Source organism: Triturus cristatus, chromosome 2_1 (assembly GCF_964204655.1).
Source record: "Triturus cristatus chromosome 2_1, aTriCri1.1, whole genome shotgun sequence".
Classification (NCBI taxonomy): Eukaryota; Metazoa; Chordata; class Amphibia; order Caudata; family Salamandridae; genus Triturus; species Triturus cristatus.
The window spans coordinates 476,866,214-476,890,620 of NC_140581.1; the positions used below are offsets into that span (position 1 = coordinate 476,866,214).

The window sequence follows — 24,407 nt, forward strand, 5'->3', positions numbered from 1 at the left end:
GACAGCCCGCAAACGTGCGATGATCTTTGGGTGTTAGCGAGCACTTTGTGGCCGCAAGCGTGCGATGCGATGATCCTTGGTTTGCGAGCGCTCGGCGGCAGCAGCGCGATGATTTTTCGTACGCTCTTTCACTGCGGCGGCTCGTAAACGGGTGTTAGCAACAATTTCAGCACTCTCCTCTGTAGTAGAACTAGAGGCCCTGGAGCTCACAGGAGCCTCACCTGCAGATAGAAATCCTCGCTGGGAGGAATCAGGAGTCTGATGTGCCTGAGACTCCAGCAGGAGGCTAGCTCTCTTGTAGCCCTTGGGTGATTGCTTTAGCAAGTTGAAATAAAAAGTTCTCTCAAAGTCCTTTTTCCTCTTCTTCCAAGTCCAGCGAAAACTACTGCAGGCAAATCCCAGAAACAGCACACAAGCACAAGGACAGACTTCTCCTGCAGATTCCTTCAGTTACACAGACAGAGGTTCTTCTTGATCTTCCAGGAGCAATACAAGTTGTAGGGGTTTCAGCACAGATATTTATACCCCAAAAGTCTTTGTTCTCAAAAGCTACAAGTCACTGAACCCAGCCAGAACCAGTTCTGCCCAGTCCTGGAGCACTTTGTTTACCAGGCTACATCCTTCCTTTCAGAAAGAGGGCGGTCTGCCATCAGACGCACAGTAGGAGGTGGAGCCAGCATTCACCTTGCCAGGCACAGCCCTATTAAGGTCAAGGAGCTACCCTTCCCCATACTCAAATGCAGATCTCTATTCAACCCAGGTCTGACTCTGCCTGCCCTGTCCCTCCAAAACCAGACAGCCAATACACATAACAGCAGAGCACACTGGAAGGCTTAGGCAAGAAAATACCTAAGTGTGGTATTTTCAAACACAGAATATAAAAATAAACTTCACTAAAAGATGTATTTTAATATTCTGAGCTCAGGCATACTTAATTCGTTTTTCTACCATGTTCCTTGGGTCAGTTAGGACTATAGAGTGTAATAGTCAAACTGCCCATTCTGGCCTATGGAGAACAGGTAGCCTTACAGTAGTGAAACACGAAATTGGGTGTAATTCACTACCAGGACATGCTACACACACCAAGGAATGTCCTACCTTACACATACAATGCACCCTACCATAGGGGTGACTTACATGATGCCAAGCGAAGGCTCAGGGGCTGGGAAGTGGGTGCACTTCACAGCCAAGATGGCAGTTCTGGACTGCACAGTCTCTGCAGTGGCAGGTCTGAGACATACTTTACAAGCTGCTCCTGTGGGTGGCGCAAACCAGCGCTGCAGGCCCACCAGCAGCATTTGGATTACCAGCCCTGGGCACACACAGGCCACGCTACTAGGGACTAACAGGCAAACCAAATAAACCAATCATGGATATACCAATTCACGGTCATATTTACCAAGGAAGAGCATATGCACTTTAGCACTGATCAGCAGTGGTAAAGTGCCCAGAGTCATAAAGCCAACAAAAACAGGTTAGAAAAAATACAGGAGGAAGGCAAAAAGTTTAGGGATGTCCCTGCAAAAAGGGCCAGTTCCAACAGATACGGATAGTTTATCCATAAACACAAGATTAAAAGTCCATCCCTAAATTATGGCTACAGTGCATTCTAAAAAAACTCTTAAAATCTCCTGTGCAGACTAGAATAACCCAAGATAATGGTGCAAGGAATAATTCCAAAATGGTTGAAAAAAGGCCAGCCATGAATCCATTATGCCATCATCTGCTTACCTCAAATCAACAATCACACAAATTATTATGTAAGCTTCTCCACAACCATGTAGATGACTGGGTCCAAGTAACAGTCTGGCTTTATAGAAGCATTTAACCATCAGAACGATTTTGACTTAGGGATGGTAAACCACTTATTTGTGTAATGCAACTCTGTGAGTCTAAGATAAGAATGAGAATGAGAAGCTAAGACAAAACCAATCAAGAATAAACTATAAGGACTGCACAGCCCTTCAACTCCTGCGGACCACAGATGGAATCAGAGTCTCTGGCTGGGATACGATCTAGAAGAACTCACTGTTCCGAATGGATAGCGTCTGGAATTCTTTAGGATTTACTTCACTTAAACTCCCCACCTCCTAACCATGATGAACCAAGCGGAAGAAGGAGGAGCACTATCCAAATACATGGATGTAGCCACAATCTCGGTCATAATAAAACCGGGACGCCCACGTATCAATGGATATTGTATCATCCGATCTCCCTCACCAACCTAGGCACTTGGAAATTTACTAGTTATAACCTTAATGGCACACACAAAGACAAAAAGAGCTTCATGTTCAGACAAAAAGAGCTGGATGTTAGGCCGGCACATTAGAGTGTATCAGAGTTATGCAGAAGACACTAGTGAATGCACATGAATTCCCTGGCCGAAGCGTACCGATACTAGTGGAATTCAAAAAGGCTTTCAACTCCATTAAGTGGCATTTTCTCGAGCAGTTACTGTGCAACATGTATTTAGACCCTCAATTCTTGTATAAAACACTATAAGGCCATCCACTGGCCCAAAGCCGAAATCATAATCATCATCATCATCATCTGGTCTGTTCTACACTCCAACGATGCAGCCCAGTGCAGCCTGAAATGGATGCGAAGCACTGGTGCTAGGTTTCCAATAGGAAAAGGACATCAAACACCTTGGGTACTTGTATACAGACGATATCCACAATGGAGCAGGAAGTCACTTATGGAAATCCTTTGTCTACAAGGATGCTTCTTAATTGAACATGAACTGTTGGAGAAACACGCAGCTACCAGCTGGCAAACAAATTATGTGACCAAGCCTTTATTATGGGGTGTCCCAACTAATCATTGGCAATGACTCGCTCTGAGACGACCCTGCCTTTCGTCTTCAATGTTATTTAAGTGAGTCAACGCTTGCATGAGACTTCTTTGTGTCACCAACCCCAAAGATACCCCTCCCCACCTACTTTTGCTAGATTGGTGCTCGCGTGGTGGTGCAAAACCCTCCCCTGGACCGATGTGCAGACTTGCACAGGAGAAACCATTATGGCAGATGACTTCGCTACTACACTCAGCGAGGTTGATGGCGATTTAAGGCTTATGTCTGTATAGAAAATTAAAAACTAAGATGTGTTGGAAGAGGATCACAAAGTCTTTCAAGATACTACAGGAAGAATAGATAACTGCAATTATGAAACACACTGGAAGTAGATCAAGCAGATGCAAAGGCCCTTCCTGAATTTAGTTAACTAAATACCAAAACAGTGATTGAGAGGAGACCGGTACGGGAGGAATTTTAATTACTGTAATATACTACTATTCATAGAGCGCACTGTTACCTGGGAGGTGTCTTGGCACCAAGGGAATTGAGCACATGGCAAGGAGTGAAGTCCTTACTTAAAGAACAGCCAGGTTTTCAATGCTTTCCGAAAGGGTAACAGCTTAGCACAAGATCCGAGGTGGAACAGCAGGGATGGCTTTGCTGCCATCACAGAGAACCCGGACCCTGGCACGATAATCCAGGAATGGCAAAGCAGATTTAATGGCCAGTAATGCTGGAAGCTGTTTTTGAAGATAGTTCGGGCCAACCTGAAGGCCGGTGTGAAAAGTAATGCACATGGCTTTAAAGAAAACTCATTTGGTGATGGATAGCCAGTGCAATTTACTAAGTGCAGCAGTCAGAGGCGCCCGTTTAGGTGACTACAATGACAGGTGAGCAGCGGAATTTAGGATGATCTGAAGTCAGTTAAGATCACGAGAGGAAGATCCAAAAGGGGGCATTGCAGTAATAAAGCCTGTTCAAGATTGGAGTCTGAATAACAATCTGCTTAGTGTGAGCAGGAAGCAAGGGAAGAATATTATGAGGCTACTTCAGCAGCAGGAAGCATGTGGCCGAAGGTTTGCTTGACACTAGCGCAGAGGGAGAGTTTCTGGCCAAGACAGAATCACAAGCTGCACACTGACGAAGCAGGGGTGAGAGCATGATCCAAGTCAAGAGGCAAGAAACTAGTAAGAAGAGTCATTGGGAAACAGTATATTGGAGTGTATATATCCAATACCACAGATCTTTTCCTAGTGCTGCAATCGCAATGGGAGGGTGATCTGGGATCACTAGAGAAAGGACTGGAGGGATGCCCAGATAGATCCCCAAGAGATCAGCTCTACCAGAATGCGCTTAATCCAAATGATTTATAAAAAAAAAAAAAATCTATTACAGCCCTGAGCTCCATTGGAAGAAAGGCTGCGCTACCATGCCTGAAGGCACTAGGTACCATGCTGAAACTGGAAAAGTCTTCCACATGATGTTGAAGTCTCTCTCGGGCATAATATTGTCCAGACAATGATCAGAAGTTAAAAAGACCCACTGACATTTTGCTCAAGAGTTATGGAAGACCTGGGAGGCTCTCTGGCTTAATGGTTTTGCTAAAAATGGGGGCTCTTCTTGGCAACAGGGACATTGCTAAATATTGGCAGTCAAAAGTGGCATAACTCAGGGAGAAATGTCTCAGAGGCATGGACTGATGTTCTCTGATGGAGGAACTAATTTATCATGCCTGGGGTTCTTCCTGCAATCTCAAGAGAACCTGCGAGCCATAGTGGGTCAGTTTACAACTTACTACATTTTAATTTCCTTACACGCAAAGCAAACAATATGATCCAAGGTTCACACAATAAAAACTATGTGTTTTTCCTACTGTTAAAGTCATACACTCTGCTGCATGTTAAAAACCAATAAAATAATTCAAATTTTAAACATGGAAGTGCCATTTTATTCTAACTCTGATACTCATTAAACATACAAGTCTCAAAATCTTTAACATCTGATTTTCTTAAAATGGTAAAACGCAAGATACACATACCTTTTTGGCACTTTTAGGAAGATGTAAAAATAGGAGCACTTTGATAAATGCCTAACTGTAATGCGGAAGTTAATTCTCTAGGAGTGAAAAGTCAGTACGAACAAAATAAACCTCCCCCCTTTAGTGTTGACGGATAAGCTTTTAAAGAGTTAAAGTGCTATAAATATTTCAAATTGACCGGTTACATAGTATCTCGACATTCGCTATAAAACAAATTAAAGCTATTTCTTAGCCGGGAAGATGTGGCCTAGGTACATGACAAAGACAAATATTGTGGCTCACTTTTCAGTGCACTTCCACAGTTTTATTAGAACACATTTCAAGTACGATAGTACACAGAAGTGAAATAATTTGTTTATTGATAATGCTACTGTCATAATAAAGAATTCTGAGAACAGTTGTTTACGGACAACAAGCAAAATAAAATCTGTAAGCCGATATGTACATTTCTTAACACCTTTACAGGGTTCTTTAAAACTAGTTCAGATAAATGTGTGCCAAACATCAAGAGAGTACTGAAAGACAAACAGAAAAACTCCTCTTGCCACTGAATTTTACTTCTGTGTCTTAATACTAGTTTTAAGAGCACAAGCAGCTCATTTTGAAATCAAGAGCTTCCTCTGGAAAGCATAACCAGTGCTCGGAACAACATTTTCAAGAATAACGCACATGTCAATGCCACATCAAAGTCTAAAGTGGTAGATTTTCCTTTATGCTCTGTGCTTCACCAAAGAAACAGTTAACGAAAATCATTTATATGCAAACTGCAATTTAGACAGTACAAAAAGAACTGTTGAAACGGTTTCCTGTACATGTCAACAGCAGTGGCTGGTATTAACGGGCGGAGGGGGCGTTGCCCTTCCAGCGTCGGGGAGGAGACAAACAGGAGAAAAGAAACACCATGGAGCAGCTTGAAGTGCTCACTGCTTGGTGCTCCACTGCTCCCCGGAGAAACAATTTGATATGTTTTTTTTAAGAGGTCGTACGAGAGTCCTCCTACGCATGTGCTGAGCTGGGCGAGGAATTCAGGCACAAGCGAGGAATGGGACATCAGCCTGATGGGAGTGGCTGCACAAAGAGGCAGTGAATAGGGTTCAAATGGGGCGCTTCTGACTTTGCCCGGCGCGGTCAGCAGAGCGTCATTCACATTAACCCCTTCGGTGCTCATGACGGAACGGTTCCGTCATGAGCGTCGGTTGAGCTGTGCTCATGACGGAACCGTTCCGTCATGACCACGCCCGCGCAAGAAACCGTCAGCACAGCGGCGGAATTCGCGCAGCATGGAAGGGGTTAAGGAGAAGGTGTGGCGCTGGCCGACAGCAACACAGTGCAGTGGGTGGCAACGATTGCAGCATTCCTTTCGCCTCCACACTGTAAGGCTTTTTAATTGGAAAATGTAAGCTGGGGGCTTGGGTTATGATTGAGTTCGGCTGTTCCTATTTTCGGGATTGTGCAAGTGTTGGCTCTTTATGGCCCACGACGGACACCATCAAGCTGCTCCCGAGCTAAAGTGACAATACAGGCACCAGTTGGAAAAAGAAAGGCGGCTGCAGCCACGGTGAAAAATGAGCGCACAGCAGGTTTGTGTTTTCCAGTTACCAAGAGCTGAATTGAGGGTGGGGGCTGCACTCTTGAGGCTTGAGCCGGGAGTTGGAGGGCGATTGCTGCAGTGCGTGTGCGAAAACAGCTCGTTTTAAACCTAAAACGGTAGTTGATTTTTAATTGTTACAATACTTCTGTGCTTTTAACTTGATTTCATCTTGGGTCTATTTTTAAAACTGTGATACTTACGGTGCTTATAAACAAACAGACTCTTTTAACCTGGTTTTAATTTCAGAAAGCGGCGAGGTTTACCTGCTAGGAGCCTTTTTTTCGGCACGCCCGCCATCTTGGGTTTAGCGTGGGGAGCAGTCTAGCGTCTGACTCCCACACGCTATAATTAGGGCTATGGCGCGAGCACGCCGGCGGTGCGCCCAAGGCGCACCAAAGGCAAGCCTGTCTGCGCCCGTCCGCGCCGGGCCCGTGCCGAGTGCCACAGCCCCTGTGTCATTTGACACAGGTACTACTGCTCGGATCGTCTACTCGAAATTGGCACTCATGAGCCTAGGGGGAGAGGGAGGAAACCCAATTGTGAGGTGTGGGCATTTAATACAGAGAAGCCTCCCCAATCAAGGGCATGTGTCTCTTGCAATTCCAGACTACCAGACCTGTTATTTTTGGCACCTTACAAGGATAACGAATTTGGCCTTGGGCACCGAAAGTCCCAAGCCCTGGCCTGTAAGTGTGCACTGGTAAATGCTAGATCCCTGATTAAACAGTACTGAATGCGCACATTTCATCGAGGATAACAATATCCAGTTGACATTCATAACTGAGTCCTGGTACGATGATGCCTCGGGCCCGGATCTGTTAAAAGCAACTCCGCCAGGCTTTGTGTGCTACGTACAAAACAGGGGTGGGGGAAAAAAAAGGGGGAAGTCTGGCTATAATTTACCCCAGCTTTTTTAAGGCAATCTTTCACCCTATAGCCAATGAGGGGTGTGAAGCACTGGCCTTTAATTTTAATAGATCGAGTCACCACACTCTCAAAGATCTTATTATATAGACCTTCGAACAATAAGCAGACTTTTGTTTCAGCGATTGGTCATCTGCTGGAAGACAGTATCTGTCAGAGGTCTTATACAGTTTTGGGAGACTTTAATTATCATTTGGAGGTGCCCCTAAACCCGGATACAGCCACTCTTTTAGATATTATGAATAGCGTGGAACTTACACAACAGGTTATGGATCCTACTCATTTGGCAGGACACACACTTGATGGCATTTTTTCTAATCACCCCGGCTTGCAGGTCATAGAAGTTAGGCCTCTGATTTGCACTGATCACTCGGCCATCCTGTTTGACCTTGCTAGTCAGGGACACGTTTTAGGGGAGACTAAGAGCAAGAAACATATCGAGTTCCGTCCTTGGAATAGAATGAATACAGGGGATCTCCAAGATCTCCTCTCGGCCTCCCTTACTCCTGCAAATTTAGAAGCAGAGGAAGGGGCAATCTCCTATACGAGATGGGTTGATATTGCTTGTAACAAACTTGCTCCATCTAGGAGCATTAGACCAAAGAGACTCACTCCATCGGCTCCCTGGTTCTCAGAAGAACTGAAACAATGTAAACATACCTGTAAACGGCTGGAGCGTTTATGGAGGAAAGAGTACAAGGAATCTGATAGGATGGCGTATAGGAAAGGCTTAGCAAATTACAAACAATTGGTGTTTGTTACTAAACAAAAAATGTTTGTTAATAAAATTGAGCTTGCTAAAGACTCAGTCAAAACCCTTTTTAAAACTGTTTTGGACCGTCTTCCCCGCGTCCTGTCCGATTGCAACCAAGCATAGAACTCTGTGAAAGGATCGCATCCTTTTTCTTGAATAAAGTTGAAGTGATCTGTTCGGCCTTGAATGGTTCCTCGACAGAGGGGAGTGACGAGGATGGTCAGAGGGGGAACCATGCCCCTAATGTAGTCCGAGAAATTTGAGGTTCTTCCTATTGACCAAGTACGCTTTCTCCTGGATACAGAAAGATCTGGATCACCTTATGACCCCTGTCCGGTGTCCATCGCAAAGGCAGTAGCTGAACCTCTAAGTAAAGCTCTGACTTCAGTATTTAACTCTATGATCGAGACCGGATGTTTTCCTAGGCTCTGTAAAAAGGCATCAATCTTACCCCTGCTAAAAAAAAAAAACACCTAGACCCATTGGAACCCTCTAATTTTCGCCCTATATCTAGGCTCCCATTACCAGCCAAAATGGTGGAAACGGCCTTAAATACACAATTGGTGGCCTTTCTTCACAGATCTCAGACGTTAGATGAAACGCAGTATGGTTTCCGAAGTGGCCACAGCACAGAATCGGCACTTCTGAAAACCACGGAGGAGATCAGAAGAGCGGTAGATTCGGGAGGAAGGGCAGCCTTGATATTATTAGATCTATCCGCTGCTTTTGACATGGTCCACCATCAACGTTTGTTGGATCGGCTCTGGGCATGCGGAATTCAGGGCAAGGCCTGGAATCTCTTAAAATCCTTTCTTGCTGACAGATCCCAGGTGGTTTCCATGGGTGACTTCTGTTCAAGACCGTATATCCTACCTTGCGGAGTCCCTCAGGGTTCGTCCCTGAGCCAGACCCTGTTTAATATTGGTGTGTCCTCTTTGGCCCCCATTATTAAGACCTTGGGTTTTGACTTCACATCATATGCAGATGATACCCAAATTGTGGTATCTTTGCAGCCAGGTCAGGAGGGCTGCTTGGTCAACAGATTTCACGACTGTATGATGGCAGTGAGTCACTGGATGGCGGAAAACTGCCTAAAGCTGAACTCCGATAAAACAGAGGTCATTGTGTTTGGAAATGCCCCAACCTTTTGGAATGCTAAATGGTGGCCTGCTAGCATGGGGAATTTCCCAGTCCCTGCTCAAAAAGTAAAAAATCCGGGAGTAGTTGTAGACGACAAGTTGAATCTGGGGGCCCAAATTAATTCAGTCTCTTCCTCTACGTCGTTTGTTCTGCAGACTGTGAAAAACATTCTGCCTTTCCTGCCAGCAGGAAGCCAGAAAACAGTGGTCTCTGCCTTAGTGATGTCTAGACTGGACTATTGTAACAGTCTCTATTTAAACATCCAGGAACGTTTTCTGAACAAGCTACAAAGGCTACAAAACGCAGTGGCCAGACTATTGACCAGGATCCCTAAATTTGCACCTATCTCTTTAGAAATTCAGAAACTACACTGGCTTCCAGTCAGGAAAAGGATACTCTTCAAAACATTAAGCACTGTTTTTAAGGCTCTTCATGCGACTGGACCTGACTATCTGCAAAAGCATCTAAAGTGGTACATACCCTCTAGAAATCTGCGGTCACTGGGGGCGAAATTGGTCACCATCCCCAAGATAAAAAAAACTCATGTGGAGGCAGAAGATTTGTCGTGGGGGCAGCTAAGGCCTGGAACGCTCTTCCGGCTCAGCTCCGAAATCTGCCAGATCTGCTGTCCTTTAGAAGGGCATTAAAAACATGGTTATTTATCCACTAAACCTGCTCAATCCTCAGTCCGCTCCTTGGTAACTTAGCTATATAAGACTTGTAACAGCGCCAGGACACCCCAGGGTAACGTTGCGCTTAATAAATTAACCTAACATAGCAATTAAATACAACATACGTGCTGAGTCTTCCTGCCTGCCATATTTATAGGGACACAGCCTGTCTCTGAAGGAGAACTGAAGAAGACACCTTGGGAATTACCTTTAAAACCAATGTGTTTAATGTTTTCACCAATTCTTTTGTAAAAAACTTGAGATCGCAGTAGCACTGGCTAATGAATTAGGATTGGTCATTAATTCAGCCTACTTCGTTCACAGAGAGTGCACTTTCCACTTGTGGAAAATAGCTCACTCAGCTGCTAGTGTAACATCAATCTCTCATTTCATGAATATTCACTCACTGAACGCGCACAAACGTTTGAGCAAACATGCTTTTGCAAACTTACGCTGTGACCCACTTGCTAAAATATACGCATTCATTCACACATAGTCACAGATGCTTACATTTGTGCAACTGTACCGTGCACACACTTCCATAGACACACTGGGATGCACACAAGAATCTGTTCATATGTACATGCACTTTGTGCACATAGGCTTGCACACAAAGGGGTTTCCTCTACACATATATAAACACAAAGCCCCCCACTTTTTCGCAAACACTTGCGGACCCAATCTCAACAACTCGCACATAGTCAAACATGTATAGTGCTGAATATTGCACCGATATAAGCCATTTTACAAAATGTTCAGGGGAACCTTCCCCAAACCTCTTAGAATAATCGGGCTCGCTCACTTTGATTGCTTGCATTCCAAAAATTGTTATTGCGCCTCACCAGTTTTAAATTCCACCAGCCGCCACTGCATGTCAAAACATGCATTTTAGAAGTACAGGGATTGACAAATAATATGTCTTATATGTTAATAACCTGTTAATCTTTTTCATAACATTCAATAGCCTTGTGAGTGTTTAATTCATGTACTTACATATCTAATGACTGGTTTATGATTTAGAAAGGATGATTATTTGAAATACACATTTATAAAAAGACATGATAATTAACAGCCTTCTCTTGGGGGGAAATGTCAATTTTGCTCTTGGTAGTATGGATAAGCGTAGAATGAAGTTTAACAGCTTCAATAAAGCAATTGGTTCAATAATCTAGGTCACAAAAAAGCATTTGCTTTGAAGTTAATGGCCCAGTTTTCAAAGGAAACAAAGTGATCTGCAAATTTCGAAACCATATATTATATGGGTTTATTCATGTTGTGAAGAAATGGGGTTAAATTGACAAATTACAGCATGAGATAAGGATTCGAAATTCGTAAATGTGCATCAGAATTTGATGAGGCCCCTAAAAACATACATAACTGTCATTTTATACAGACCCTATTAGTTCTTAAAATCTTTTAAGTGGTCTGCGAAGAGCTATTAATTGGGGAACGTATTAAATTACTGGTTAACTCCTGACGATTGCGATATTAACCTTCATCCAACTGTGGAATGAATCCTTTTGGTTCTTTTTTTATCTTTTTTAAATACAAATGATGGCACAAATAGCTACAGCTGAATCAACTAGAACTTCTAAATAAAGGTAAAAACCAAAAAGCAGCAGGGCCTTTTTAATTTTATGCATGGACGTATTTCCAGGGAATTCAAAGCAAAGTATCTTTTAGGGAAGATGCATTGTTAGAGCCCTTTTATAAAATTAAATCCAAACTAGATGCAACAGTGGAGTACTTAAAACAAATGTGAGTTTTGGCAACAAAGCGCCCCCACCATTTGTCTTCGACTGTGTACAAAAACAGTTTTATACGGTTTTGATAAGTTTGTTCAGTTATTACCCTTCATTATCTATGCCACTAAATTAATTCCTTTCCCGAATACCCTTTGTTCAACTAAATTTTACATTTTATATGTTATGTCATATTTTGTGGAAATAAGGGTATTGTTCATAAGACAGAACACCCCTGTTCATTAAAGAAAACAATACCAGTTTCCCAAAATAAAGTTGAGATTTTATTTAAAAAACCTTAGAGATAGAACTTAGTACAAAAGGTGCAGGGCGGTAAAAAGAATGAAGCAGCAAGGGTGCAAGTTAAACCCGAAAAGAAAGTTATATGCAATTAAAGTTAGTGGAAATACAGCCAAGAAAAGTGCAGATGAAGACAGACTGGACTGGCAAAGTATAGTATATTAATACGCCGATAAAACACAAAAATAGCAATTAGTAAAATTATAAAAGTCAATGATCCTACCTTGACTCCATTGTCAAAAACTTCCTGCCAGATCATGTACCCTTTCTTTACAGAGGAAACAATATCCAAGATTCTAAGAGAAAGAAAAAAACTTTGATAGAACTAAAATATATAAACTATTTTAGTAAATATGACCCTTAAAAAAAAACAAATGTCATCATGTGATCATGTGTTCCTCTGTGATCTTATTTCATGAAAAAGAAAGCCCTTCTCATTGGTATCAGTATATAATGCAATACACGAAACACCTTAATAAAAGCCAAAGGTTGAAATCATTGAATGATTTGCTCTGAAATATTATAAAAAGTGTTACATGTAACTGAGAAACAGGGCGGATAATGTCGGATGAGGACTTCTGGAACCCATACAATTGCTACCCACTGCAACTAAGCGATACCAAAGGAGATGATGGACGGAGCGTTTGAGCAAATCAAACACTCACCCTCAGTCAACTGATCTGGGTTTAATCCATCATCATTCTTTAGCTCTCTCCACCACCCCATTTCAGACATGGCCATATGCAAATCAGTCTGACCCTGTGCCTCATGGGAACAGTCCAGCACGAACTGCCAAGCCAGGTCTTCGCTGGACCGGAAACCAGCATCCTGGGACCGGTTTCGGGTTCATAACTCATCAGCCAGGCTATCTTGAATCCAGTGGCAAAGTGAGCAAGGGACCCACGTCTGGGCATACCCTGCAAACTTAGCACGAACAAAGCGATACCAAAGGAGATGGACTGTAACTAGACTTAACCTCTTGTTCTACAACGAGCCACTGTTGTGGTTTTCTCTTCGGGCTTTCTCTGAGTAGCTTACTAATGGTGGTACTGGAGCTATTTCAATCATGAATGTGTGTATTATTACTAAAGAACAATATCACGGTAATTATGTTGCAGGAAGGACTACATCATGTGACAGCAATGACTAAATTACAAAGCAACAAAAGGCAAATAAAGCAGCATATTGTGGCACAATTTATGTGAGTATTGCTCACGATTGACATTTTTGCACGTCCTAGAAAGGATAATTATTTCACTTCTTTTGTAACAGTTTAACATAAATACAGCAACCAGGAACTGAAACGTGACTTTCTTCTGCTAAAAATCAGAAAATTATGAAGAAACGGGTGAAATATGTGGCAAGTGCACCAAGTCCATAATTCTGCTGAAAACAATGCTGCAGAATCGCATAAATCCAGTTGCTCTATGTGTGTACATATCATTTGGAAAACCAAGGTTAAAGCAAAGTTATGATTAGCTGTGGTTATAACACTTTCACGTAGGTGAAATTTTTTTTTTTTTTAAACTCAGAATATCACTTAAAACACACAGTTAAAGTATAGAGTTAGGGATACAAAACAACCTTAAAAACAAAATATTTGCAATTTACCATCTGTGGGAAGGTAAACTAACCACAACTCGTGCCCAAGAGATGTACTGCTTATGACCATACATTGCTAGTGACTCACATATGACATCAATGACAACCAATTCATTCAAATTGAATCATTGATGACATCAATGATTACATCATTCAGGATAATGCTTTAGATATTAGATTTGATTTCACTAATCATGTGGATGATGATTAATGACGACATCATATTTAATACAACCTTTTTAGTAATCAGCTGTTTTAGACTTATTTGTATTTGCTTGTTCTGAATTATACTACGGACCTAAACCTCCAGGACCTTTAATTTGAACGGTTTAGTTTTACTTTCCTCAACAAGATATCGCTCGCCTAAAAACACATCTACCAACTGTTGCTCCAGCTGGGCCATTTTGGAGGTTAAAGTAAAAATTGTCCAAAAAGTCCAAAATCTCCAACAATATAAGCCAGGGATCTACAGACTTTCATAGACTGCAGTCTGTGTAACCCATTAATTTCAGCCCTGGAGTCTCACAAGTACTTTTAGGATGACTGATTGCTTGCACTGAATATTTCCTCGAGCCACTTCCTCTGCACTCAGTCTGCAACTCTTACAAATTCAATGCCTGACCTGCACTCTTGTTTTGTAGGAGTCTACCTGTAGCTCATCTAAATATGTGACTTACAAAGAAGTATGATTACCAAAGTGTTCAGCATTGACATTTATGACTTACTCTCCTGAAAAAACGAAAAATAAAAGTACTGTTATCAACTACGCCAGATGTCCTACATGGAAAAAACACAACGGTATGGAAGTTTGATTACACAATGTTCAACAGAAATCAGATGGCTTCTGGGATAAAAATAGGTTCAAATTCCTTGTCTACTCAAAAAACAAAAACCCTCTTCACCCTCCTTCAGAAACTCCAAACTGCGGCTGGTTACTACCTAGGAACCTCATATGTCATACTACTGAAGACAGACAAGTTTCTTACCTTCGGTAACACTCTTTCTGGCGGATAGTGTATCGAACAGACACCTCATCTTGAATGCTCCCCCGGCACCTGACTGGATCTGGAAACATTTCATAGCAGTGCTTGCTGCTAGGTGGCATTGTGCATATAAAGTTCACCCCTCAGATTTGACATTAATTTCATCTCTTACCCTTTGCGTGGCCTCAGACACAATGCACAAACTATTGTTGGTACACATTTGCTGGGTGCTAACTTTGCACATTATCAGATATTAAAAAGAGGCCAAATACAGGACAGCGAGGTGGGAAAGCAATGAAGAGTGTGCGATGACAGTATCCAGCAGAAAGAGCATTGCTGAAGGCAAGTAATTTGTTCTTCTGAAGGATACTCCTAACTGCAGATTCTGCACCCTAGAGTAGATGACAGAGCAGTACCTTCTCAGGTAGCGGGTCTGTGGCGTGGGTTCAGACCAAAATGTCTTGTGGGACCGAGCAGGTAAAATGCCCCTCCCGCTGTACTTGGCTGTCAAGACAGTAGTGTTTTTGAACGTATGCACTGATGCTCACTTCATAGCCTGGCAGCTGTCAGGGACAGGCCCTACTCATTGTTACATAGTAGTAACAGACTTAGCCCTGTTGGAATGTTCTCTCAGAGACTACCAGGGGCCAGCACGTGCCAGATCTAAATTGCAGAGGAGTATCCACCTCAACAAGGTCCTCTTCTGCAACACCTTTTTCTTCACTCCAGAGAACCCCAAAAAGAGATAATCGTCCACTATATGGTCCTTAGTACAATCAATGCAAATTCTTAAAGCCCTTCTGGAGTCTAGCCGATGGAGCCTATTCTAATCTTTCGAGGGTTGAGGTTGAGCAAAACATGTTGGCAGCGTGATTGATTGCCCAACGTCGAAGGCAGTTACAGCTTTTAATAGGAAGGCTTCCTCAGTCGTCGGCACCAATTTTGCTTACGAATAGGTGGTATAGAGTGATTGCAATGAAAGTACCAGGCGTTCACAGATGTGACAAGTAGATGTAATTGCAATGAGAAAGACTATCTTTAAGGTTAACAGGTCCAAGGGCAGCTGTGAATTGACTAGGAGGTGTATACATAAGAAATGTTCAAGACCAAGCTCAGGTCCCACTGTAACATCACAAAGGGTTTGGGAGGGAAAATGGGTGTCAATGAACCTCATCACAACTGGGCACTTAAACAAGGATGGTTGGTCTGACAAATGTACAAAGGCCAAAAGGGCTAATAAATAACCTTTGATAGCATACACTGCAAGTTCTTGCTGGGCTAAAGACAAAACCAACAAGTGGGCATCCAACAGCTTTGCCTGTAAGGGGTCTGACTTGCGTGGACCACACCAGGCCACCAATTTGGCCAGGCGCCCAGCATAAATGGATTTTGTGAAAGAGCCCCAGGTGGCAGAGATCAAAATCTTCCGGCAGCACATCAAATGCCAACCGTGCAACTCAATCTCTACATATGTAGGTGTAGATTGCGTAGATTCAGGTCAAGGGTCCTTCCCCATTGCAGAGACAGAAGGTCTTCACAAAGTGACAGCCTGATCATGGACAGACGTTCATGATCGGAGGTTCCGGGTACCACATGCTCGTGGCCCAGTCTGTAGACATCAGGATGACTTGGGCCTGGTCATGTTTTTTTCCCCGGTATCACAGTTGGAGAGGCAAGGCCAGGAAGGCGCATAGGAATCCCTTGTTCCATTCGAGCCAGAAACTTTAACGCACAAAACGTTCAACACTGCACATTCTTGACAATGATGGGAAGATCTAATTGGGTTCTCCCTAATGTTAGAAGACACCCTTCCCCACCTCAAAATGCAAACCACTTGTGATCTGCCAGATGCTCCCTGCTCCGTACGTCCAATGAGTATTCAGGAACCCTGCTAGGGTGTTTGTGATCAAGAAAATGCCCTGGTGCTCCACCCACCCCCAAGAAATGCCAGGCCTCCTGATACAGGGCTCAAGACCCCATTCCACCTTCTTGTTGCAGTACCACATGGTAGTGGTGGTGTCAGTGAGAACAAGGACTAGCCTCCCCTTTATGGATGGCAGGAAGCTTTAAATCAGAAGACAGGCTCACCCCTCCAGGCTGGAGGAAACATGAAAAGTAATAATTTCAAAAGTTCTTAATGATAGGTGGAGTATCGGGATACTGAAAGATATGCCTAAGTGTACGTATGTGACATATTGAAAAACAGTTTTTGAAAAGAGCAGCACGTAGGGCAACAGTTGTAGCAGCTCACGCAAAATGGAGTGTACTCTTTTGTGAGTAATCCGGTACAAAACCTTATATTTATTGTTACAGCATCACAGATGCAGCTTGTCTGAGAATTGGTCAGCTCTTCCTGTGGAAGGTTTATGAGCCCAAATTCTAGGACTACAGGATTCATACATACCCTAGTGATCCTAACTCTAGAAAACTGAAATCAAGATATGAACATTTGGTGTTTTTCCTTGCTGCAAAGAGATAGATTTTTATTGTAGTGCCCCACCTAGCAAACCACATCATTCACCACAGTCGGTTTTCGAGTTAAGAGAAATCCAATGTCCTCCATCTTAGTCTGCGTGTCGACCCCCAAATGTAAGCATACAGGATGTGCACAAACTCGTCACAGGGCCCCTATCCCAACTAGCAGGTTCCTAAAGCAGTACGTATTCACCAGCATCCTGAGATCAGAAAAACATATGGATCGGAGGCCTGAGCCTCATACTTCCGATACTCATGTACCTCTTCTGCATCCTAGAAATGATATATATACCATGGTAAGCCTCAAAGGAGACTTGTTCTTGGTCATGTGTCTGAAACTGTATGCTCTTCATTCTCCTTCAGAATCATCCTCAGTGAGGGAGTGTATTCCTCTAATATTCTCTAGATGGCAGGTGGGGCCTCTGATGTGTTGGTCTTCATGGTAGCCTTTTTCTCTGCCCAGAAGCAGTTTGGCGTCCTTCTCTTTAAAGCTTTAATTCTCCAGTCTATCCTTCCTGAGGTCATCTGGCTCATCTTGTACTAATTTTGCTGCTGGCAATATCAGAGCGGTCATTGAAGCCAATACCTGGCAAACCATCATCAAACCTGGACATAGAGCAACAGTATCCCTCCCTTGCAGGAGTTTAGGATCCTGCAAGCTGAGGACACTTATATTTGTTTTCCTTGGGCCTGTCAGATTGATTTGCTCATTCTAAATACATCACCGCGATAAGTCAGTATGGGAGATTCTCTATAGTGATGTTATTTTGACTACAGTTAGCACAGGCCTTCTAGGGATCTCACCCTTCTTTTTAACTTTTCCCATGTTGAAAGAAGATAAAAACAGAATGAAAATGCTCCACCTGGCAGAGAAGACGGTGAAATTGCGACTTTCAGGCAAATAAATAAATAGGATTCTCACAACAAAATCTATAGAGCAGGATCTATAGAGCAGAGCACTGAAGGACTCATATGCCGTAGCATGTGCACTAAGAGGAAAATATGCATTTAAGAAAGGTTATCACTGTAAGGAAGGGAGGCACGGATAAACATATGCAATAACTTTAGAAGACAGACCTTTGGTGGGGCCCCGATTTAAAGAGAATGTTTTGCATATTTAATGTTTTACTGGGGGATTCCCAGATTCATGTGGGGGAATATTAAAAGTATATTTGAATTCATAAATTCATAAGTGAGCCCCGGTTTAGGGGAGTTAGCCAATTTTTCCTTTTGCCCATTTTTAAAAATAACAGTAGAATCTATATGAATCAGAAGTACACATCTACCAAAAAGAGGAACAAATCCATGCTGCGACATGCCACTGATGCTGCTTGGACACATAGATCCATGTTCCACCCAAACCGACTAGCATGCTAAAATACAAGTGACAACCCAATAAGTGATTGTAGTCTGAGAAACTAATTTTCTTGTGTTGCAGCAAACATAAGTAGGAACATCTGTTATTCAACCTAAAACGACATAGCCTCTTCCAACTGGAACTGGCAGGTTCTCCTATCATCAACATTGTGGAAGCTTCAAGCATCTAAAGATGCAATCTCGAAAGAGGAAGGGAGGAAAGAAGTCTTTGCAGTTTATATTAACTTAATGGACCTTAAGAAGAAATTAGGCATGAAGGAGACTTTCTCCGCTGAGTGGAGATGTAGGAATTGTCAGGGTTTCATGAAGAGGGTAGCAGAAATTAGGTTTGTAGTTATTGGTCGACACATACCACGTGAGGCTAAATTGATTTCCTTGGTCTAACAAAGGATCGTAAAGCTACATGTACCATGTCAACTACAACAATATGCCCTTTAGAACTCTGTTTACTGTTTTGATAATTAGGGCCTGCAAAGAGGTAGCTTTGGTAGATGCATTGTTTGGCGATAAGGTGTAACAGGAGCTTCTACAAACCTTAATCAGTGCCAAAGGTTGGCCCAACAAGAAAAGAGGAGGTCTCTAAATTATTAGTCCTAAGAGCCAACAGAAGTGGGGATGGTATGAGATTGCATAAGACAAATGAGGAATGTCAAGACCAAGTTAAGATCCCACTGTGGCAACACATACAGTTTGGGAGGGAACATGCATTAAAGCTTTAATAAACCACATCACAACAGGTGATTTAAAGAATGGTTAGTCTAGTAAATGCAAAAGGTCAAACGAGCTGACAAATAGCCTTGACCAGGGCAAGGCCTTGCTAGGCTAAAGACAAAGCAAACAAAACATCCAACAGTTTGGCTTGTAAAGGGTCTGTCTTGCGGACTCCACATCAGGCCACAAATCTGTCCCAACACCCGGCACCCGGCATAAATGGACTTTGTGGAAGGGCGTCTGACAGCAAGGATGACATCCACAACTTCAGGAGGCAGATCAAATACAGTCAGCTAGGGCTGCTCAATCTCCATAAATGAAGGTGTGCGTAGGTGTCGGTGAAGAACCCTGGCCCAGCTTTTGGGAAAGAAGATCCTCCCAAAGTGGTGGGACAGATACTCATGCCCAGAAGATCCAGAGCCACTAAATTGATCTCAGCCCACCGTTCTTGATCTTTTTCAAAGCACTGGGCAGGAGAGCCACGGGTGGAAAGGTGTACTAAAGTCCAGTGTTCCAGCGGTGAGACCTACCAATCAGAAACCGCGAGATACCAACTAACCCAGAGCAGTGTGGCTACCACCAGAGCTAGATGAGACAGAACCTCTGCCTCCTAGCTCAATGAACGGACGGAGGTAAAAATCATGTGGACGGCACGTGGGGATTAGTATAATCAGTGACTTGATGCAGACAGTATTCAAATCCTTTACCGCTGATCCATGTGACCCCTTTCAGACTCAAACACCATTCAAGGTTTCCACTAGGAACACTCCCAAAAGGCTTTTACCTCACATGAATATTCTTAGTATTATCCATCGAAAGCAGTACCCCTTAGTCTTGCCAGTCCTGCCTCCCATCAGACATAAGCAGGTAGCATTCCTTGCTTCTTTTAACCTCCATGGATTCCCTTTGCTTCCAGATACCACAGCTCTGAGCTCTCTTTCCCAACGTTTCTCTATGAAATATTTCAAGAGGTCCTACCTCCATCACTTTCTAACCCCAAACCTGTCATTTGTCCTTGCTTGGGTCTAGGGTGTGGAGAGCCACATTCACGGTCTGTCCTTAAGCTGCATTAAGACGGCTAGGCCAGACACATACCAGGGCACCAAAACTGACTTCCAGTTCAATAGCAAATTCTGTGCCTTCAATCTATGTAGGTTATGTGTTGATATGGAATAATTTAGCATGTGAAATACTACTTTTGTAATGAAATACACCTAAGGCCACTTCAGAGCAGCTAGATGAAATATTTCAAATGTTATCAAGCCTGTTTTTTGCCAATGCTTTTAATTTTACTGCAAAGAAAATTGAATTGTACTTACTTTTGAATGTAAAAAGATTCAAGTTTACTGTAGTCGGTACCAAAAGAATGCTCGGTCATGAACTTCATTATATCAGGATTTGATTTCCTTTAAAATAAAAATGAAATAGTTATTTCCTCTTTTTGTAAACCGCTTTCACACGCAAAAGAGGCACAATGTTACTTGGTTTTAATGAAAATTAAAACGTACCAACAACTGAAGTCTACTTCGTCTCCACCTAAGTGTATGTACTCATCAGGAAAAACATAGCTGATTTCTTTGAAAAACTTGATCATAAAGTCGTACGTTGTATTTAGAATGGGGTTTATAGGCCCATAGGTACCACTGGGAAGGTTGTCCTTGTAGCATGGTGTAAGAAGATCTTTCTGACCTGAAATATTTGGAGATATACAATGAAACAACTACATTAAAGAAGCTGGATATTCAATTGTGTACGAGTAAACACAATCTGAACAGTTGCTTTATATTCCACAAGGGCCTAAACTGGTATTACGCATTACTGTTAAAGTGTGGGAATAATAACAAGCGTTAATCATCATCAAGTGTGCCTAAATATTCAGCCAGCTACTGTGGCTAAATAAACTTTAAAAATTCTACATTTTTTGCTGATTTAACATTAACTTTCCACGTGAATTCATTATCTAGAAAACCGCATTTGGAAAGCAGGACACTGAAATTGTACTTGAGAAACAGTGGCACTTGACTCAACTGGTAGCAGATCACATAATCATGCACAATTCTACCCCCGTCTTCCCCAACCTCAAACAAGTAAACGTAGTCCCAACTAACTTGACAGAATACACAAAAAGAAAGGAAAGGGTCCATCATGGACATCTGTATTCAACAGCTTAGATGCTAAGGCTTTTCTCCTCTCAGTGCAGAGCCCAGTTTTTGATGTTTAGGGCACTTAACGCTCAAGTCTTCATACCCTCCCCCCCCCCCCCCCCACACCCACAGGACACACTTGTGCCCTTTTATTTCTAGCTGTGGGGATTCCAAAGCTACCCAGGGTGTGTGGGTTCCCTCAGAGAGAGTTAAAAACAGACAGCCAAAATAAAGCAAATGTTTGGTTTAGAAAAAAGTGCTGTGCAAGAAAGCATCCCACCTCCCCCCCCCCCCCCATGAAAATCAACAAAACAAAATTTAAAGTGCCAAGATCACAATCATTCCAGGAATAACAACAGTTGTAAAAATTTAAAATACACATCTTTATCACGGTCTTTCCATTTGAAACTCATGGGTGATCCTGGAAAGCTATACATTTCTGAAAAGTAGACAACATTACGTTCTACATTATAGAAGAGGAAATCCTTTAAAAGAACCACAGAATGTTCCATTCACAAAAGATACCCATTCAGGCTGAATTTCTCCTGGAACTATAAACAGTGCCACATCAGCTCTATCCAGGACGCCAGCTAGATCCTTCAACTGCCATAACTAAGGGCCATCAAAATGGAACTCAAACAGCGACCTGGTCGAGGATGTGTCCACAAGGATCAGACAGAGAACTGTGCTGAAAGAATTTGGTGGGAAAAGAGGGAGTAGTAAGACCTGAAGCCATAATATAACGGTGGTATCTATGAGTGGGGAGGGGGTTGCGCAGGAGAGTACACAAGAGGAAAGGGGGCTGCTAGGCTCCTGATGGGTCACATTGAGAGAGACAAAATGCTGTAATCTGGTTATCTGATGTATATAAACAAGTTACTTACCTTCGGTAACATGATATCAGTCTTAGAATTACCCCCAGGCGTCAGACTGGATCCATATATTTTTCTCAGCAATACCCCCTGCGCGTCGGTAAGTGGCGTCAGTAGACTCCACGTTAGTCATTGGCATCGTGATCACTGAAATGACGTTACGGTATCTACTTAGATGCCGCACCTGCGCGCGGACGTCAGTTCTTTATACAACATTCCACGCCAGAGGCGCAGAGCCATGCAAGACACTGACCACTGGTGCATAAAACTAGGGCCGTGAAAGGGAGTCCCTAACTCTAGAAGTCAGTTCGCAGAACGGGGAGGATGGGTGGGGCGGTAAAGAATCTATAACTAATATAGGTCTCTTACAGATATCTCGTTACCAAAGGTAAGTAACTTGTTCATCTGAAAGACTATTAGTTATAGATTCCTTACCTTAGAATAGATAACCAAGCAATACCAAACCCGGAGGTGGGTCTGCGAACTAAGTTCGCACCAGAAAATCCTGGACAACTGAACGGCCAAAGAAGCCGTCTCTCTGGGCTTGACTATCCAAGGAGTAATGTTTAGTGAACGTGTGCAGTGATGCCCAAGTGGCTGCCAGGCAGATATCACCGAGGGGGACTCCACGTCCCAAAGGAGTAGTGGCTGCCGTCGCCCTGGTGGTATGGGCGCACAATCCTACCGGTGGCTTCTTTTTCGCCAAGGAGTAACTGATCTTAATGCAAAGTATGACCCATCGAGAGATTGCCCGTTTTTGCACAGCCCGACATTTCTTGGCACCCACATAGCCAACAAAGAGTTGATCGTCCACCCGGAATGGTTTTGTGCGGTCCAAATAAAATGATTACGCATGTTTTGTATCCAGACGGTGGAGTCTCTCCTCCTCCTTGGAAGGATGCGGGAAGAAGGTGGGCAAAGTGATGGTCTGTCCTATGTGGAAAGAGGTAACCACTTTGGGAAGAAAAGAAGGTCTAGTTCGAAGGACAACCTTGTCCGGGTGGCCAGCAAGGAAAGGAGGTTTAGAAGATAGAGCCTGAAGCTCACTCACCCTGCGAGCAGAAGTGATGGCAACCAGAAAAGCAGTCTTTAAGGTCAAGAGTCTGAGAGGACAATTATGCAGGGTCTCGAATGGAGCACACATAAGGTAAGTCAATCCTGATTCAAGTCCCACTGGGGCATGACGAAAGGAATGGAAGGAAAAAGGTGGGTAATGCCATCAAGAAATCTATTTACAATAGGTGACTTGAAAAGAGAAGGCTGATCAGGAAGGCGTAGAAAGGCCAAAACAGCCTAAAGATAGCCTTTCAGGGTGCCCAGTGCAGAGCCCTGCTGGGCCAAAGAAAGCATGAAGAGGAGAACCTCAGAAAGAGGGGCAGAAAGGGGATCCACAGCCTTTGCTGTGCACCATGCCACAAATTTGTTCCATCTACAGGTGTATACCGTTTTAGTGGAGGGACGCCTGGCAGCCAAGATGACATTACAGACTTCAGGAGGAAGGTCAAAAGCTGTCAACTGTCGCTGCTCAATCTCCATGCAAGGAGGTGGAGGCTGGACAGGTTCGGGTGGAGGACCGTCCCCTGTTGCTGTGACAGAAGAGGCAGTCTGATCGGAGGATCGATGGCCATGTTCAAGAGCTCGGGATACGAGACTCGTCGTGCCCAATCCAGAGCAACAAGAATGACTCGGGCCCGGTCGTGCTTTATCTTCTTCAGCACTCTGGGCAGAAGTAGTTTAGGCGGAAAGGCGTATAGAAGACCGCAATTCCACTTGCGATGAAAAGCATCGCAGAGCGAGTGCCGCCTTGGAAATTCCAACGTGCAGAAATGCTGACATATCGCGTTCTCTTCAGTGGCGAACATATCTAACCGAGGCTCTCCCCGCTGCTGAAAGAGACCTTGCACCACCTCTGAGTGAAGATGCCATTCGTGATCCATCATGCACCGGCGGCTAAGCTCGTCCGCCCTGGCATTCAGGGAACCTGCCAGGTGTTGGACCACCAGGGACATGCCCTGATGTTCCAGCCATGTCCAGAAGTGAAGAGCCTGACATAGGGTCCACGACCCTACCCCGCCCTGTTTGTTGCAGTACTGCTTGGCAGGGAGGTTGTCCGTAAACACCTGCACTACTCTTCCTTTGACAGAAGGAAGGAATGCTTTCAGTGCAAGACAAATCGACCCGAGCTCCAGAGGGTTGATATGGAGCCCAGACCCCACTGGAGACCAGAGGCCTCTGATCCCCGCCTCTCCCATATAGCCACCCCATCCCAGAAGTGACGCATATGTC

General features: G+C 43.5%; 1 protein-coding gene across 3 annotated transcripts in view; it reads right to left on the reverse strand.

Moving 5' to 3' along the window:
- The window catches only part of HEXB (hexosaminidase subunit beta), a 285,155-nt gene that overhangs the window by 103,970 nt on the left and 156,778 nt on the right, over positions 1-24,407 (reverse strand). For all 3 annotated transcript variants that reach the window (XM_085632321.1, XM_085632320.1, XM_085632322.1), the window contains exons 8-10: positions 20,614-20,794; positions 20,425-20,511; positions 12,181-12,253 (exon numbers count right to left, since the gene is read on the reverse strand). In XM_085632321.1, coding sequence (XP_085488447.1) covers positions 12,181-12,253; positions 20,425-20,511; positions 20,614-20,794 — 341 coding nt within the window. The remainder of the gene's footprint in view (positions 1-12,180; positions 12,254-20,424; positions 20,512-20,613; positions 20,795-24,407) is intronic.